The 18,536-nt window shown below is 47.0% G+C and overlaps 1 protein-coding gene across 1 annotated transcript in view; it reads left to right on the top strand.

The window, feature by feature from the left end:
• The window catches only part of ALDH2 (aldehyde dehydrogenase 2 family member), a 125,515-nt gene that overhangs the window by 90,357 nt on the left and 16,622 nt on the right, over nt 1-18,536 (top strand). Inside the window, exon 8 of the mRNA XM_063964395.1 lies at nt 15,023-15,125. Coding sequence (XP_063820465.1) covers nt 15,023-15,125 — 103 coding nt within the window. The remainder of the gene's footprint in view (nt 1-15,022; nt 15,126-18,536) is intronic.

Raw genomic sequence — 18,536 nt, forward strand, 5'->3', positions numbered from 1 at the left:
GCCCACTGTGGACCTAACACTGGCAGCACAGTTAGGGGGGTTATTAAACTTCCTTTGGTTATATATCTAACACAATTTGCCAGTATAATCATAGCAGGGCCCGCGTGCCACTGAAGGGATGGGTCTTCCCGGAGAGCAGGACCAGAGGCACAGAGGGCGCCATTTCCTGCTGCTGCTAGGCTGCATGTGGAAGCTGCTTTATCCCTCAGGAGGAGATCTTTACTCTACTGCATCATATCCAGGATGCTGCGAGTTTTATCAGTGAGGCAATTAAGGAATTGTCTTATCAGTGGGTGTACCACAGCTATGGCGGTCTCTGTCCGTAGGGCCCTGTGGCTGCGCACTTGGTCAGCGGATGCTGCCTCCAAGAAAGGTGTGGAAAATCTTCCATTTACAGAATGATCTCCGGTCTGGAGGAGGGGGAGTTCCTAGTATATCTGGACATCAAGGACGCTTGCCTGCATATCCCAATATGGCCTCCTCATCAGGCTTTCCTCCGGTTTGCCATGATGGCCCACCACTTAAAGTTTCAGGCCTTGCCCTTCGGTCTGTCCACAGCTCCGAGGGTGTTCACAAAAGTCATGACTGAAATGATGCTGCAATTGCGCAGGATGGGAGTCAACATAGTCCCCTACTTAGACGATCTCCTCCTGATAAAGGCAGTGTCCAGGGAACGTCTGCTACACAGCATCGCACTCGCCTGCTTATGGATCATGGATGGATCCTAAATTTGCAGAAGTCTTACCTGGAACTGTCTCAAAGTATTCAGTTCCTGGGAATGATACTGGACATGGTATCGCAGAAGGGGTTCCTTCCACTTTACAGGGCCCTGACTATTCAGTCTATGCTCTGGCCTCGCAAGGTCTCTGTTCATCTTTTGCATCCTCCTACTGGGTAAGATGGTGGCCTCATATGAGGCAATCCAGTACGGCAGGTTTCATGCACGTCCATTCCAACTGGACCTCCTGGACAAGTGCTCGGGGTCTCACCTGCACATGAATCAGAGTGTAATTCTGTCACCAAAAGCACGGATTTACTGGTTATGGTGGCTTCAGGTACCTCACCTTGTGGAGGGTGGAAGTTTCAGTTTGCAGTCTTGGACTTTGCTGACGACTGATGCCAACCTCCGAGGTTAGGGTTCTGTGACCCAGGGGGCCCAGTTCCAGGGGAAGTGGTCGAGTCGGGAAACTACACTCACGATAAATATTCTGGAACTCTGGCCAATTTACAATGCGCTTCTACAAGCCTCCTATCATCTTTGCAACCAAGCCATCCAGGTGCAGTCGGACAACACCACGGCGGTGACGTACATAGACCGACAAGGTGGAACAAAAAGCAGGGCCGCAATACGGGAGTTGTCCAGGATACTCCATTGGGCGGAAGCCAACGCAAAGGACATCTCCGCGATATTCATTCCAGGAGTGGACAACTGGGAAGCAGATTTCCTCAGGAGGCACGACCTCCATCTGGGAGAAAGAGTCCATCATCAGGTGTTTCAACAACTGGTTCGCCTATTGGGCTGTCCACAGATAGACCTGATGGCTTCTCGTCTCAACAAGAAGCTACATTGGAACTGTTCCAGGACAAGGGATTCACAAGCAGTGGCAGTGGACATCCTGACTGCACAGTGGACTTACCAGTTTGTGTATCCGTTTCCTCCAATCCCTCTCTCATTCCCAGAGTTCTAAAAAGACTCAAAAGGGAAAACATTCAGGCAATTCTCGTTTCCCCAAATTGGCCTCGAAGAGCCTGGTATGCAGACCTCCTGACCCTGTCTCTGGAAGAACCCTGGCCTCTGCCGCTCCGGGAGGACCTTCTTCAACAAGGACCGTTCATCTATCCAACCTTACTGCAGCTATGTTTAACGGCGTGGAGATTGAGAAGGAGATTCTAGCCAGAAAAGGTCTCCCTTCCAAGGTTATTTCAACAATGGTGCAGGCCCGTAAGGGGGTCACGTGCAAACATTACCACCGTATCTGGAAGACATATGTTTCCTGTGTGAGAGTAGAAAATATTGTCCTGCGGAGTTCAACTAGGTCATTTTCTGCTCTTCCTGCAAGCAGGCGTGTATTTGGGCCTAAGGTTAGGTTCCATCAAGATGCAGATTTCGGCTCTCTCTCCATCTACTTCCAGAAACAACTTGTGGTGTTTCCGGAAGTACAGACCTTCCTGAAAGGTGTTCTTCGTATCCAGGCACCTTTTTTGTTCCTCCCACAGCTCCGTGGGATCTTAATGTGGTCTTGGCCTTTCTCCAGACGGATTGGTTCGAGCCCTTTACATAGGGTAGAATTGAAGTATCTTACTTGGAAGTTACTGATCTTCGCTTCGGCTAGGCATGTGTCTGAATTGGGGGGGGCCTTATCTTGTAAGAGCCCATATTTGATATTTCATGAGGATAGGGCAGAGCTCAGGACTCACCCGCAGTTTTTGCCGAAGGTGGTTTTGGCCTTTCACGTTAATCAACCGATTGTGGTTCCGGTACTGTCGGATACGTCGGTTGCTCCAAAGTCCTTGGATGTGGTTAGTGCTTTGAGGTTTTACGTCAAGAGTGCTGCTCGTCACAGGAAGTCTGACTCGCTGTTTGTCCTTTATGACGCTACCAAAGTTGGATGCCCTGCTTCTAAGCAGTACATTGCTCGTTGGCTTCAGTTGACCACTCAACAAGCCTATTCTTCGGATTTGCCGCTGCCGAGTTCTGTACATGCCACTCAACAAAGTCTGTGGGTTCTTCCTGGGCAGCTGCTCGGGGTGTCTCGGCCCTACAGTTGTGCCGTGCAGCTACTTTGGTCTGGTTCAAACACATTTGATAAGTTCTACAGGTTCGACACCTTAGCCAAGGATGACTTTCAGTTTGGTCAGGCTCTGCACTCTCCCACCCATTCTGGGAGCTTTGGGACTTCCCCACGATACTGAAAGTACTTTTCATCAGTATCCACTAGGATGTTAGAGAAAATAGGAATTTAGTACCTACTGGTAATTCCTTTTCTCGTAGTCCGTGGATACTGGGCGCCCACCTCAGTGCTTCGTTTTTTCCTGCTTACTAGGTTGTAAGTGTTCTTGGTTGGGTCTGCTGTTGCTGCCCCTGTTCCATGTTGGTTAACGTTGTTATTCTCATAGGTTTAGCGTTGCTCTCCTCTGCTCGGGCGTGCATCTGCTTGATTCTCTGTGTCAATCCAGTAGAACGGTCTGGGGTCACTGTCTGTGTTGTCACTGCACTGTGTTATTCTCTCGGTCTGTGAGCTTTACATGTTATGTCCGTATGTCTATCTCCTCGGGCAGTTTCTAGACTGAGTCTGCCAGGAGGGGCATAGAGGGGAGGAGCCAGCACACTTTTAAATTCTTAAAGTGCCCAGGCTCCAATGGACCGGATCTATACCCTACGGTACTCAAAGTACTTTTCTCCAGTATCCACTATGGACTACTAGTAAAGGAATTACCGGTAGGTACTAAATTCCTATTTTTGGGACTCTGTTACCTTCTCCACCTCGGCATCAGTGATGGAGACCAGAAGTGCCTCCACCTGCTGAGAGGTGATTTGTGGTAAAGCCATTAAAACCTTAAACTCCTAAGGCTCACGACCCTGATGGGATTAGTGCCGAGTTTTTTTTTTTTTTTTATAGGTTACTAAGGGATAAATTAACACAGATACTGACTCTTATTTACACTTTAATGCTGCTATGGTTACCGAAACCCAGCGGGAATTTCACTTCACTGACTTCTTACAGGCCCATTTCTTTACTTAATTCAGTCTGATAACATTTTCACAAACCTTTTGGCGGATTGTTTAAAATTTTGTATTCATTCATTCATTCATTCATTCATTCAGTAGTTCACAGTCCAAACAGGGTGGGGTCGCCATTCTGTTACAAATGTTCACAAGGTATTGACCTTGATAAAAACTCAGGGTTTTCTGGGTGTTCAGTTCCGGAGGTCCTTTTTATCCCTTGACGAAAAAAAGCGTTTGATATGGTCATCTACTGTATTTGAGACTCTGGAGGTTCAGATTCCCGGAGACCTATTTGACTATTATAAAAATGATGTATCACAACCCTTATAACCAAATTTTGGTTGACTAATTGCTGTCCACTCCCAAAGAGGGACGAGGCAAGGCTTACTCTTTTTGCCAACGACGTGTTTTTGATCTCTCAAGCTACCGTATATACTCGAGTATAAGTCGACCCGAATATAAGACGAGGCACCTAATTTTACCACAAAAACCTGGGAAAACTTATTGACTCGAGTATAAGCCTAGGGTGGGAAATGCAGCTCTACCTGTACACAGACCTCACAGTGCCAGGTGTGCCCCACAGTGCCAGGTGTGCCCCACAGTGCCAGGTGTGCCCCACAGTGCCAGGTGTGCCCGATATGCCCCACAGTGCTAGATACTTACCCTCCGTCGCTCCCGCACTGTCTTCTGAAGGAGGGACACGGAGAGCACAGCGCGTGGCTCTCCTGTGTCCCTCCTGCGTCTCCGGCAGCGGCGTGTGTTAAAGGAAGTGCCGGTTCGTGCACTTCCTTTAACACACACACGCCGCTGCCGCCGGAGATGCAGGAGGGACACAGGAGAGTCGCGCGCTGTGCTCTCCGTGTCCCTCCTAACGCTGACTCGAGTATAAGCCGAGGTGGCTTTTTCAGCACAAAAAAAAGTGCTGAAAAAGTCTGCTTTATACTCGAGTATATACGGTATATTATCTATCATTTCTATGTTTAGTTCATTTGCATGGTACAAAATAAACTTTGATAAGTCAGAAGTATTACCTCTTGGGAGTAGCAAGAATAAAATGCGGTGATCTGCTATCTTCTCATCCTTCAACGTGGTGCAGGATAAAAATTTTAATATTTGGGGAGTATTTATAACGCGATCACTGGGTGAGCTATATGCAGAAAATTTTCTTAAGGATTTTGTGTTGATAGACAAACTTATCCAGCAATGGCAGCATCTACTGCCATCACTCCTTGGTAGGAATACTGTTATAAAATCCATTCTTTACCCTAAGATAACTTATCTCATGCAGATTCTCTACATTAGGACGACCGCATCAGATAAGCATAATCTTAGACAAAAATTCATACCCTTTTTATGGCAAGGCAGGAAACACCATACAGCATATCAAAAGCTCACTCGGGAGGAGAACTCTACTCCTTTCAGCAATTACAAGAGAGGTTTGGTATACCCAGAACAGACTTCTTCGTGTACTTACAACTTTGCAGGAATGCTAGGACATTCACTTCAGCATCACATCTATTAGCTATTACTCCATCTTGTTAAGACTAAACCCTAGAAAATTAGGTTCCTTTATTCTGAATTAACAAATAGATATGTTTAGGGTGTAGTCAAATACATTTAAAGCCTGGGCTCCTTTTATATAGCGGGCCAGGATTCATCAGATTTTCTTCTCAGACATTATACCAGTACCTTTTTAAAGTACTTGTATTGTACTACCCTACAGGAAGTCAATAGAGTGTATATTTCACCTGCACAGAGAGGTCATCTTGTAAAGGGGGGTACACACGGAGCGATCTTCAGCTAATTTCTAAGCAATCTGACTAGATTTGGGGTGCTGGCGACTGTGATGCACGGTCCCACGCGTCATTATCGCCGGTGCTAGATTGCGTCTGCATGCAGGCCAATCTATCAGGTCGTTCATTTCACCGCTGGGTGAAATGAGCGGCCCCCCGTGTCCGTCCCCCCCTCGCTCAGCACATCGCACTGTGCTGAGCGGGGGGAGAGATGTGTGCTGAGCGGTCTGTGCTAGACCGTTCAGCGCACATCTCTGGGGAAATCTCCCCGTCAATACGGCCCTTAACTGAGGAGGAAGGACTATGTCCAAAATGCAAACAGCCTAGAGCTGCTGTTTGTTTCTGTGAACATAGAAAGGTGGCTTGATTCTCGACTTAGGTTATGGGGCTTATAAGAGAGGTCACCAAAGTACAACTCCTATTTCATGTTATACCTATTACCTTTTTGCAATTTTGATAAATGGGTTTCTGACCTGTTCCCATTCCTCACAATTATCTTAACTATGGTGAAGAAGGCTCTCTTAAAGTGGACGAAACCAGTATCCCCCTGTCTCTCTGATGTTCAAAACCACTTGCTAGGCATTCTCTATTTTGATAGACTTTCAGGGTTTCCTGACATAGTAACTGGTAAGAAACTTTTTTTCTACAAGAGATGGGGAGCCTATATTAGCCTCCTAAATACCTCCTTACAAACTGATATTATGAAGATATTTGATTCCATAACACGGTATCTTCGCAAACAATCACTGCTCTGAATGATTGGAGACACTTTCTGTTATATACTGTTCTATTGTCTGGTGTACTATTGTAGCATCAATGCCCAGTGATATTCTGAGGAGGAATTGGGTGTGGTCTTCATGTTTATTTACTTTATCCTTGATTCAGACAAATACACAACATGCGGGATTATAGGTTTCTTGGCTGTTTGATTTTTTTTTTGTTTTAAACTTTTTAGCATCCAGCCAAATGGGAAACCCCCCCCCCCTTCTTTTTCCCTTTTCCCTGTCTTGTCTCGTGTTTTGTTTTTATCTTGCTACGTCGTATGTGCATGTTGTGTTGGTACAACTTTATATTCTGTCTACATCCTTCTTCAGCAACATATGAAACTGTAGTTCAAAATGTGTCAGCAGATCGTGCTCATCAGTGTTTCTGTATGATGAATATTGGGGCATGAGTTTGATATCTTGTCATGATCCTACTGATCTTATTGCTATACACATTAGCTATTGTGATTTTATCTTGAATCTTATGTACTACTGTATGTATCTTGTGTTTTAAAATACAATAAAAAAAAAGTAAAAAAAAAAGGGGGGGGGGGGCATATGCATGAAAATGGAACACGCATGCATTTTCTCTAACGTCCTTGAGGATGCTGGGACTCCGTAAGGACCATGGGGAATAGACGGGCTCTGCAGGAGATAGGGCACTTTAAGAAAGCTTTGGACTCTGGGGGTGCACTGGCTCCTCCCTCTATGCCCCTCATCCAGACCTCAGTTTTACACTGTGCCCAGAGCAAGATGGGTGCACTGCAGAGAGCTCTCCAGAGTTCTCTGCCTAGAAGCATTTTTGTTTGGATTTTTTTTTCTTCTACCTTTTACTACTTTTTCACAGGGAGCACTGCTGGCAACAGGCTCCCTGCATCGAGGGACTGAGGAGAGAGGAGCAGACCTTCTTGTCAAAGATGGGCTCTGCTTCCTCGGCTACTGGACACCATTAGCTCCCAGAGGGGGTGAACGCAGGTTCTTACTGGGCGTCCACCCCCGGAGCCGCACCACCGTTCTCCTCACAGAGCTAGAAGTACAGAAGACAGAAGTAGTCAGGCGGCAGAAGCCTTCAGCTTCACTGAGGTAACACACAGCACTGCAGCTGTGCGTCATTGCTCCCATACACCTCACATACTCCGGTCACTGTAAGGGTGCAGGGCGCATGGGGGGCGCCCTGGGCAGCAATATAAACCTCTGCATGGCAAAAAGACTATATACATGTACAGGTGGGCTCTGTACATGTATATAAAAGAGCCCCCGCCATATTTTACAAAGTTTGAGCGGGACAGAAGCCCGCCGCCGAGGGGGCGGGGCTTCTCCCTCAGCACTCACCAGCGCCATTTTCTCTCCACAGCACTGCTGAGAGGAAGCTCCCCGGACTCTCCCCTGCTTACACATGGTGAAAGGGTGCTTAAAAGAGAGGGGGGGGGCACATCATTGGCGGTTTACATATTATACAGCGCTGCTGGGGAAAAACATTTTGTGTTGGTCTCCAGGGTTATTGCGCTGGGGTGTGTGCTGGCATACTCTCTCTCTGTCTCTCCAAAGGGCCTTGACAGGGATACTGTCTTCAGGAAAGGGGTTCCCTGTGTGTGTGTGTGAAGTGTCGGTACGCGTGTGTCGACATGTTTGACGAGGAAGGCTCGCTTAATGTGGAGGGGGAGGTCAACGCCGACACCGGAATGGGTGGATATGCTGAATGTCTTGAATGCAAATGTCAATCTATTGCATAAAAGATTAGACAAGGCAGAAGCTAGGGATCAGTCAGGTAGCCAGTCCATGCCTGTCCCTGGGGCGCCAGGTCCTTCAGGGTCTCAGAAGCGCACCATATCCCAGATCGATGACACAGATACTGACTCTAGTGTCGACTATGAAGATGCAAAATTACAGCCAAAGGTGGCTAAGGGTATACGGTACATGATTATTGCCATTAAAGAGGTTTTGCATATTACTGAGGAACCCCCTGTCCCTGACACGAGGGTACACATGTATAAAGGGAAAAAGCCTGAAGTCACTTTTCCTTCCTCATTTGAAATAAGTGACTTGTGCGAAAAGGCTTGGGAATCTCCGGATAGGAGACCACAAGTTCCCAAAAGGATTCTCATGGCGTATCCTTTTCCACAAACTGATAGGATACGCTGGGAATCTTCGCCAAAAGTTGACAAGGCGCTGACACGTTTGTCCAAAAAGGTGGCACTGCATTCTCAGGATACGGCTTCCCTCAAGGAACCTGCTGATTGCAAGCAGGAAATTACCTTAAAGCACATTTACAATCATTCCGGTACTATTGCTCGACCGGCTATGGCGTCGGCCTGGGTTTGTAGTGCGGTTGTGGCATGGGCAGATTCCTTATCTACGGAAATTGACACCTTAGATAGGGACGCCATTCAAATGACCATAGAGCATATCAGAGATGCTGCCTTGTATATGAGGGATGCTCAGAGAGACATTTGTTTATTAAGCTCCAGAATAAATGCTATGTCTATTTCTGCTAGGCGGCTCTTGTGGACCCGACAGTGGACGGGAGATGCCGATTCAAAGCGGCATATGGAGTCCTTGCCTTACAAAGGGGTGGAGTTGTTTGGAGACGGCCTCTCGGATCTTGTCGCTACGGCTGGTAAGTCAAATTTCTTACCTTATGTCCCCCCGCAGCATACAATAAAGGCACCTCATTATCAAATGCAGTCCTTTCGTTCCAATAAAAACAAGAAGGTACGTGGATCATCCTTTGCTGCCAGAGGGAAAGGCAGGGGAAAAAAGCTGCACACAGCTAGTTCCCAAGAGCAGAAGTCCTCCCCTGCGTCTGCAAAGTCCACCGCATGACGCTGGGGCTTTCCGAGGGGAGGCAGATCTGGTGGGGGCTCGTCTTCGATTTTTCAGCCACGTCTGGGTTTACTCGCAGGTGGATCACTAGGCATTAGAGATTGTTTCTCAGGGATACAGGCTAGAATTCCAATACTTGCCTCCTCGACGATTTTTCATATCGGCTCTGCCGGCTTCCCCGTCAGAGAGGGAGCTAGTGTTGGCAGCAATCCAAAAATTGTATATTCAACAGGTGATTGTCACAGTTCCTCATCTCCAGCAAGGAGAGGGATATTACTCAAACCTGTTTGTGGTCCCGAAACCGGACGGTTCGGTCAGACCCATTTTAAACCTGAAATCTCTGAACCTGTACTTGAAGAGGTTCAAAATGGAATCACTCAGGGCGGTCATCGCCAGCCTGGAGGGGGGGGGGGGATTGGATGGTGTCCCTGGACATAAAGGATGCTTACCTTCATGTTCCGATATTCCCCCCGCATCAGGCGTTCCTGAGATTTGCAGTGCAGGACTGTTGCTACCAATTTCAGACGTTGCCGTTTGGGCTTTCCACGGCCCCGAGAATTTTCACCAAGGTAATGGCGGAAATGATGGTGCTCCTGCGCAGGCAGGGGGTCACAATTATCCCATACTTGGACGATCTCCTCATAAAGGCGAGATCTCGGGAGAGGTTGCTGGACAGCGTGTCTCTGTCCATGAAGACGTTGCAGATACACGGCTGGATTCTCAATATACCGAAGTCCCAGCTAGTCCCTACAACGCGTCTGACCTTTTTGGGGCTGATTCTAGACACAGACCAGAAAAAGGTTTTTCTACCGATCGAAAAGGTTCAGGAGTTCATAGCCATGGTCAGTAACCTATTAAAACCAAAAAAGGTTTCAGTGCATCATTGCACGCGGGTCCTGGGGAAGATGGTGGCTTCCTACGAGGCCATCCCTTTCGGCAGGTTCCATGCGAGGACTTTTCAATGGGACCTCTTGGACAAGTGGTCCGGGTCCCATTTACAAATGCATCAAAGGATCACCCTGTCTCCCAGGACCAGGGTATCTCTCCTGTGGTGGCTGAACAGTGCTCACCTACTAGAAGGTCGCAGGTTCGGCATTCAGGACTGGGTCCTGGTGACCACGGACGCAAGCCTCCGAGGCTGGGGAGCAGTGATACTGGGAAGAAATTTCCAAGGTCTCTGGTCAAGCCTAGAGTCTTGTCTCCACATCAACGTCCTGGAGTTGAGGGCCATATACAACGCCCTGCGTTAAGTGGAGGAATTGCTTCGGAGAAAACCGGTTCTGATTCAGTCAAACAATGTCACGGCAGTGGCTCATATAAACCGCCAAGGCGGAACAAGGAGCAGAATGGCCATGGCAGAAGCGACCAGGATTCTACGCTGGGCGGAAGGCCATGTAAGCGCGCTGTCAGCGGTATTCATCCCGGGGGTGGACAACTGGGAGGCGGACTTCCTCAGCAGGCACGACCTGCATCCGGGAGAGTGGGGACTTCATCAAGAAGTCTTCGCACAGATCACGGATCGTTGGGGACTGCCTCAAATCGACGCGGTATTGCGCCAGGTCAAAGGACCCTCAGGCGGTAGCGGTAGACGCTCTGGTGACACCTTGGGTTTTCAGATCGGTCTATGTGTTTCCTCCTCTTCCTCTCATACCCAAGGTGTTGAGAATAATACGAAGAAGCAGGGTCCGAACAATACTCATTGTTCCGGATTGGCCACGGAGGACTTGGTATCCGGAGCTGCAAGAGTTGCTCGCAGGGGATCCGTGGCCTCTTCCTCTAAGGCAGGACCTGCTGCGGCAGGGGCCCTGTCTGTTCCAAGACTTACCGCGGCTGCGTTTGATGGCATGGCGGTTGAATGCCGACCCCTAGCGGAAAAAGGGATTCCGGAGGAAGTCATTCCTACCCTGATCAAGGCTAGGAAAGACGGGACGTTAAAACATTATCACCGTATATGGCGGAAATATGTTTCTTGGTGTGAGGCCAGAGCTGCTTCTACGGAGGAGTTCCATTTGGGCCGTCTACTTCACTTCCTTCAAACAGGAGTGACTTTGGGCCTAAAATTAGGGTCCATAAAGGTCCAGATTTCGGCATTATCCATTTTCTTTCAAAGAGAATTGGCCTCTATTCCTGAAGTACAGACCTTTGTGAAGGTAGTGCTGCATATTCCGCCTCCCTTTGTGCCTCCGGTGGCGCCTTGGGATCTTAACGTGGTGTTACGTTTCCTCAAGTCACCTTGGTTTGAACCACTCAAAACTGTGGAGTTGAAATACCTCACGTGGAAAGTGGTCATGTTGTTGGCGTTCGCTTCGGCAAGACGTGTTTCCGAATTGGCGGCTTTATCACACAAAAGCCCATACTTGGTTTTTCACGTGGATAGGGCAGAGTTGAGGACTCGCCCTCACTTTCTGCCAAAAGTGGTCTCCTCTTTTCATGTGAACCAACCTATTGTCGTGCCTGTGGCTACACGGGACTTGGAGGATTCCGAGTCCCTGGATGTAGTCAGGGCTTTGAAGATTTATGTGACCAGAACGGCTAGAATCAGGAAGACTGAAGCTTTGTTCGTTCTCTATGCGGCCAACAAGGTTGGCGCTCCTGCTTCAAAGCAGGCTATTGCTCGCTGGATCTGTAACACGATTCAGCAGGCGCATTCTACGGCAGGATTGCCGTTACCGAAATCGGTTAAGGCCCACTCCACTAGGAAAGTGGGCTCTTCTTGGGCGGCTGCCCGAGGGGTCTCGCCATTACAGTTGTGCCGAGCAGCTACTTGGTCGGGGACAAACACCTTTGCAAAGTTCTATAAGTTTGATACCCTGGCTGAGGAGGACCTCCTGTTTGCTCAATCGGTGCTGCAGAGTCATCCGCAATCTCCCGCCCGTTTGGGAGCTTTGGTATAATCCTCATGGTCCTTACGGAGTCCCAGCATCCTCAAGGACGTTAGAGAAAATAAGATTTTACTTACCGGTAAATCTATTTCTTGTAGTCCGTAGAGGATGCTGGGCGCTCGTCCCAAGTGCGGACTTCTTCTGCAAGACTTGTATATAGTTATTGCTTACATAAGGGTTATGTTATAGTTTTTCGGTGGAACCGTGGCTATGTTGTTGTTCATACTGTTAACTGGGTAAGTTTATCACAAGTTACATGGTGCGATTGGTGTGGCTGGTATGAATCTCGCCCTTAGATTTACAAAAATCCTTCCTCGTACTGTCCATCTCCTCTGGGCACAGTTTCCCTAACTGAGGTCTGGAGGAGGGGCATAGAGGGAGGAGCCAGTGCACACCCAGAGTCCAAAGCTTTCTTAAAGTGCCCTATCTCCTGCGGAGCCTGTCTATTCCCCATGGTCCTTACGGAGTCCCAGCATCCTCTACGGACTACGAGAAATAGATTTACCGGTAAGTAAAATCTTATTTTATACAAGTATGTTTTTGGTGATCTTGAATGCAAACAAATACCAGTAAAAATGTACTAGAGATCATTAACGGCATATTTTTGCTAATAAGATGATAATACGATATAATGTACATGAATACATCTGTAGTGGGGCTTTTATCTAGATTAGAATTGCTGGACAATAGGGACATTTTAATGATTTTTGAAACGGTTTCAAAGTATTGAAAAAAGAGACCTGCTAGAATAGTCAGTTCTGTGTACAGCAGCTAAAGTACAAGATCATGATTATCCCCACATATACTAATGTTTTTAAAATGTAAAATCATATCAAATGTTATCCTATATCTGAATGTTAAACATCCCCATTTTTTTCAGTTCCTGCTGTTCCCCACCACTGCATGGGATTTTACGGACTACTCCTCCTAAAACTTATGTCCTCACAAATGTGTAATACTGGAGATTCTTACAGCTAGCTTCATAGCCATAATTAGCAGAGAATGAATCTGATGAGAGTTCTGTTTTAGGCAATTATAATTTTACAGGATGTACTGTTGCCTATAGCTATATGTAACTTCTGTGGCTGGACTAGGCCCCAGACTTGTAAACCTTTATAGATAAACTGGCACCAATAAGAAGCCTATGCCATGTCTTCTGTGCTGCTTAAATATTCAGTAGGGTAACCCAGTGATACGTAAATGGATATGCCAATTTAATGTTTTTTTTTCTGACTTAAACTCGCATCCCCATTTACATTATCTGTTCAAAATAATGAATAAATGTGTGGCACATGACGTTATTATAGATGGTTTAGATCTTTTACATACTTTCACACGTCTGGTCTGGAAGCCTGTATGGAACATCTGAGGGGTTGATTCTGAGTTGCATGCAAGTTGCTTATGCGCACGGATCTTAGATACGCGCCAGATCAGGCATCCATACATGGACGGAGATTCCTAGTCCGTATGGATTGGCCAGTCGATCAGCGGATCACACTATTCAGGGAATTAGCATTTCTTGGAGATAACTGGTTGACAACCATGCAGTGTAACAGAACTCTTCTGTGTCGTGGAAGTGTCAGCCACTTTGTGCTCATTCTCCGTGTGTGGACGGATGTGTTTCAGGTGGATCTTTTCTACCCGGCATGAGGCTGGAGGAAGTCCAGACACTGGTGCCACAGCTATCCTCAGACATAACAGTGGGCCTGAATCAGGTCCTGACGCAGAAGCAAAGTACTGTTGTTGGGTACTTTGCACATGCGCCAACACATACTGCTCATGCGCAGTACGGGTCTGCGACGTCTTGCACTACGGCATAGGATTGTCAGTGGCTGACAGTCTGATGCAATTTGGGGGCGAGGAGGGGGTGGCAACAGCCTCAGTTTCTCAAAACGGTGGAAACAGCCGGCGGCTGGCTTGCACGACTCCATGGGTTATGCAACCAGTCGATAGTGTCGCAGATGATCCTAGTACGCAGCTAAGATCAGTAATGCATGCAGGAGGTGTGATGCCTCATGCAGCATTACCATGTAAGCAGCAGCGATTGCTCATCCGTCTACATCTGAATCAGGTCCAGTGGACTGGATTGGCTTCCACATGCAGTGGCACAGATTTTTACTGTACAAAGGCGCATTCTGGCATTACCATAGAGTAGTAAGCAGGCTGCAATGGGCAGACAGAAAGGTAGCTGCGGATGAGCCTGACTCAGAATCAGTCCAGCTAGAGTGTTTGACTCTACAAAAATCTTTCTTAACTGTTGCTTCTGGTCAGAGATGTGACCCGGTGCACAAAATAGAACCCTCTGTGCACGTGTCTGAAAAGGAGCGTGGCCTTGCAGCATGCCCCCATTTTCATCACTTGGGGTGGGGGGGGGGGCGCCTGCGGCAACTCCAGGATTGCCCCCGGAGATCTTGCCTGTACTACTGGCTCCTCCTGACAGGAGCCAGACGCTACAGATAATGTGTCAGTGCACCACCTGGCTCCCAGTCACTGAGGAGCGGCATTTTGGTGTCACCCTCTGAGTGTGCCACCCAGGTGCAGGTCGTACCCCCTCAGTGATGCTTGTGCCTCCAGTACAGGGCAGATCTTGCTTGTCGGCTTGAACAAACCAATCTACAGTATGCTCCATGTTTTTATGGTGGGTCTTTGGGCAGCTTTTGTTGTAGGCCTCTCTTGTTCTGATGCTCCCAGAGCTAAATGCTGATGTCATATCGGCAACAGCAATTGGAAACCATAGGAATGGTCAGGACAAAGCCACTGCATTGAGTCAACTAGCAATCACGTGACTACAGTTGTAAGAACACTCTTTATATATTTGGAAGCACATGAAATTTATGCCTATATTGAACTAGTTTTAGATGTGGCATTCTAGTAAAGGTAAATTTAGAAAGCAGCATGTATCTAAGCTAATCTATGTCGTGTACATTTCCTATGTGTGTCAGCTAGCTGCTCTATGGGTGACTTGCAGGGCATACTGTGGGGTTGTAGATCAGCATTTCTAAAGAAAACTTTTGCGTATATTCTTTGCTACAGGTGGGCAGATTAATCCAACAGGCAGCTGGCAAAAGTAACTTGAAGAAAGTCACTCTGGAACTTGGTGGAAAGAGCCCTAACATCATACTTTCTGATGCTGACTGTAAGTAAGCAACACGTGTCCAGGAATCATTAGCATTTAATTACTGTACATGTCATTCCATGATTCTTGGAAGAGATGCACAATGTTTTCTTGATAATTATGTATTCAGATATAGGAGTGTTCAGACCTGCAAGTTTTATATGAATACTTTTTCCCCGGCAGGGTCCACAGGTTATCCACAGGATAGCGTTGGGATATGAGGTGGCGACAGCGGATTGGCATCAAACGATCAATATTCACACCACCTGGCTCAGGCAAATCAGTTTTTTGTTTAGTGCGGCAGGAGCCGGACCATGGTCAATGGGCTGCTGGTTTTTAGCAGCCATAAGCTTTTTATTTTATTTTTATAGTCTTACTCTCTTTTGAGCAATCTTTCTAAAAAGCGAATTATACATACCTTAGAGTTGCTCAAACAACTCCCTGCCGGGTCGCGACGACGCTTACCCACGTGTACAGTGCTTTTTCTGCAGGGGTCTGTGTAGGATGTTCTAGCAAGTCCAGCAGACGTTACCAGGCTGTGGCCGGAGCACGGGTAGAAGGTAAGGCATCGGTTCCGCTTAGTAGGGGAAATGCGAAACACAGCCGCACTGCTTCGGGATGGAGACTACCGAACAGTGTCTGACGCGGCTGCCACCTCAGGTGCACTAGCACTAGGCCTCAGGGATCATAGGCTCCAGGGGTAGTATGAGGCTGCAATCCCTAGGTTTGATGTCAGCAGTGGGGAGTAAGACTCTCTCCCTTGGTCGCCCCTCCCTCCGGTTCATGACTAGTTTTCTCCGAGCTTCCTGCCATGAACTGAGTTCCCGCTTCTGTCTAAGACGCTGTGTATCTAAAAGGATCCAGTCACAGCATAGGCGGTGCGTCGTTGTTCACTTGGGCGACTATGTTCACTGTAGGTTCATGGGGCGATTGTGTACGCTAGTAGCGTCTGGATCCACTCGGCGTTCACTAACGTATTGATTGATCCTGGAAGCTAAGTCTCTATCCACCTTTGAGTACAAATAGTTGGATAAGTGCCTGATGCATAGGAGTCTGTAAACTATTACTGCTGTTTCTTTCGCTGTGCGACTGAATACATTTTAAACTGTATAAGTTAATGTAGTAATATGTTTCTCCTACATACCTGAAATGTATCTGTAGTTGATTATGTGCTCATATTGCTTGTTATATTAATGTATAACCTGTGACTGATTGCTAGTGTGATTGCTGTGTTTACTAATAATTCTGTCAGTCTTCTGTATATTCCGATCCTCCGTGCTGGTGCAGAGCAGGGAGGGATCGGATTGTATGTCACTTTAACAAAATTTAACAGAATTTTAAAGTGATTGCAGTCACAAAATACTATAGTAACACTGGTACAAGGGTGTGATTTTTGTCATGTCTAAGAGAGGCAAGGGTGAGGAGGATACACTCTTAACAGCAGCACCAACACTCGTGTCATGTTTGTCTTGTAAAGCTGGGTTAACCACTCAGGATCTGGTTCAAAATTGATTATGTGCAAATTGTTTTTGCGTTCACCAAAGTCTCTTAAATAATCCGAGGCAGGCACAGGTTCAAGTTGAACCCCCATGGGCTACTTTTGCACAAACATTATCAAGTATAGCTGAGCGGATAATGCCAGCTCCTATACCAGGGATAGGTTACCCTATTAACACTTACATGTAACATTCCACCTGGGGTTTATCACATCCAGCACAGGAATTGGCAGCCTCTCAACAAAGCAGGCTGAAAGGCTGGTGTTAAGTAAATCACAGACATGAAACAACATCTTTAGTCTACACGTATAGATGAGGACTCGTCTGAGGATGAGCCTCAGCTCAGTGGATATACCTGAGCTAAATAGTGCTATGAAAGCCATTCTATCCTTAGAGGAGGCAGCAGAGCCTTTGTTAAAATCTAAGACACCTGTGTTTAATCGTCCCAAAAAAGTTTTCTGGGTCAGATCAGCTGACGGAAATGATGCAGGAGGCCGGGGTTATGCCCAGTAAGAAGTTTAGGATTCCAAAGAAATGGAATTCCCATTATCCTTTTCCCGCTGGGGACTGTTTAAAAAGGGAGGTGGCTCCCAAAGTAGATACGCATGTCATTCGATTGGTATGAAAATCTACATTACCTCTGCCTTCAACATTATTAATTGATGTCACGGATAGGAAAATAGATGGTTTTCTAAAAACCATTTTCTTTGTCTGGGGCAATCATAAGACCAGCCATGGCTTCAGCCTGGATGGCAAAAGCAGTGGCAGCCTGGGCTGATGTATTGGAGGATGATCTTTCAATGGCATCTAGAGAGCAAAATTCCCATATTGCACATATCAAACAGGCGGCTGTTTTTATGGAAGAAGCAGCTTTTGGATATGGGTACAATTGCCTCTCGGCCTTAGCAGTAGCAGCTCGCAGACAGGTTTGGCTTCGAACATGGAAAGCTGACTCAGAATCCAAGGAGGTTCTGGAGTCTTTGTCCTTTTAGTGCAGATTCTTTTTAATAAAGAATTAAACAGTATTTTGGAATTAGAAGCAGATTCCAAGAAAGTAAAGATTCCTTCCACACACAAATCCAAGCCTAGATTTCCAGCTTTTCTGCCCTTTCGGACTCTATGAAAAGGAAAGGGTTATGGCAAACAATCTCAATCTGACAAGTCTGGTAAGACTAAAAAGCATTGGGCCTACCAGAGGACAGTCTTCAAAATCAGAAGATAAGCCATCAGCCTGATGGTGCGGGCCTTCACCTGGGGGATACCCCAGGGTGAGAGGCTGACTTCTTCAGTTTGCACAGATCTGGTAGCAATCTACCACAGATGCTTGGGTGCAAGAAGCGATATCTCACGGTTATGCGTTTGCTTTCAAGCAACACCCTCCTCAAAGGTTTTTTTTTGTACCAGCCCGTCTTCAGTGGAAACGAAGGCCAGTGCTTTGCAAGAGGCCATTCAGAAGTTGCTTCAGTCAGGAGTGATAATCCAGTTCCTCCTGCGCAGCAAGGACAAGGTTTTTATTCCAACTGTTTTTAGTCCAGAAGCCAAATGGGTCGTTCTGGCCCATACTCGGTCTCAAAGTGCTGAACAAGTACATTTGGGTGCCACGGTTTCATATGGAGACTTTACGTTCCATTATTTTGGCCATGGAGCCAGAGGATTTTATGATATCCCTGGATATCCAGGATGTTTACCTACATGTTCCCAGTTACAACAGGTGACTCATTTGGGGGCTGTGCTGGATTCAGGTCTTCAGAGTAATTCTACCTCTGAACAAAATATCCAAAATTCTGTCAAGGATTCAGGAGTTGCTACACAGTCAAAGGGTATCCATTCACGCTGCAATTCGTGTGATGGGGTTGATGGTGTCGACATTCGACATGGTGGAGTATGCTCGGTTTCATTCGAGGCCTCTGGAACGTCTGATCCTTTCCAAATGGAA

This window comes from Pseudophryne corroboree, chromosome 1 (assembly GCF_028390025.1).
Source record: "Pseudophryne corroboree isolate aPseCor3 chromosome 1, aPseCor3.hap2, whole genome shotgun sequence".
NCBI classification, from domain to species: domain Eukaryota; kingdom Metazoa; phylum Chordata; class Amphibia; order Anura; family Myobatrachidae; genus Pseudophryne; species Pseudophryne corroboree.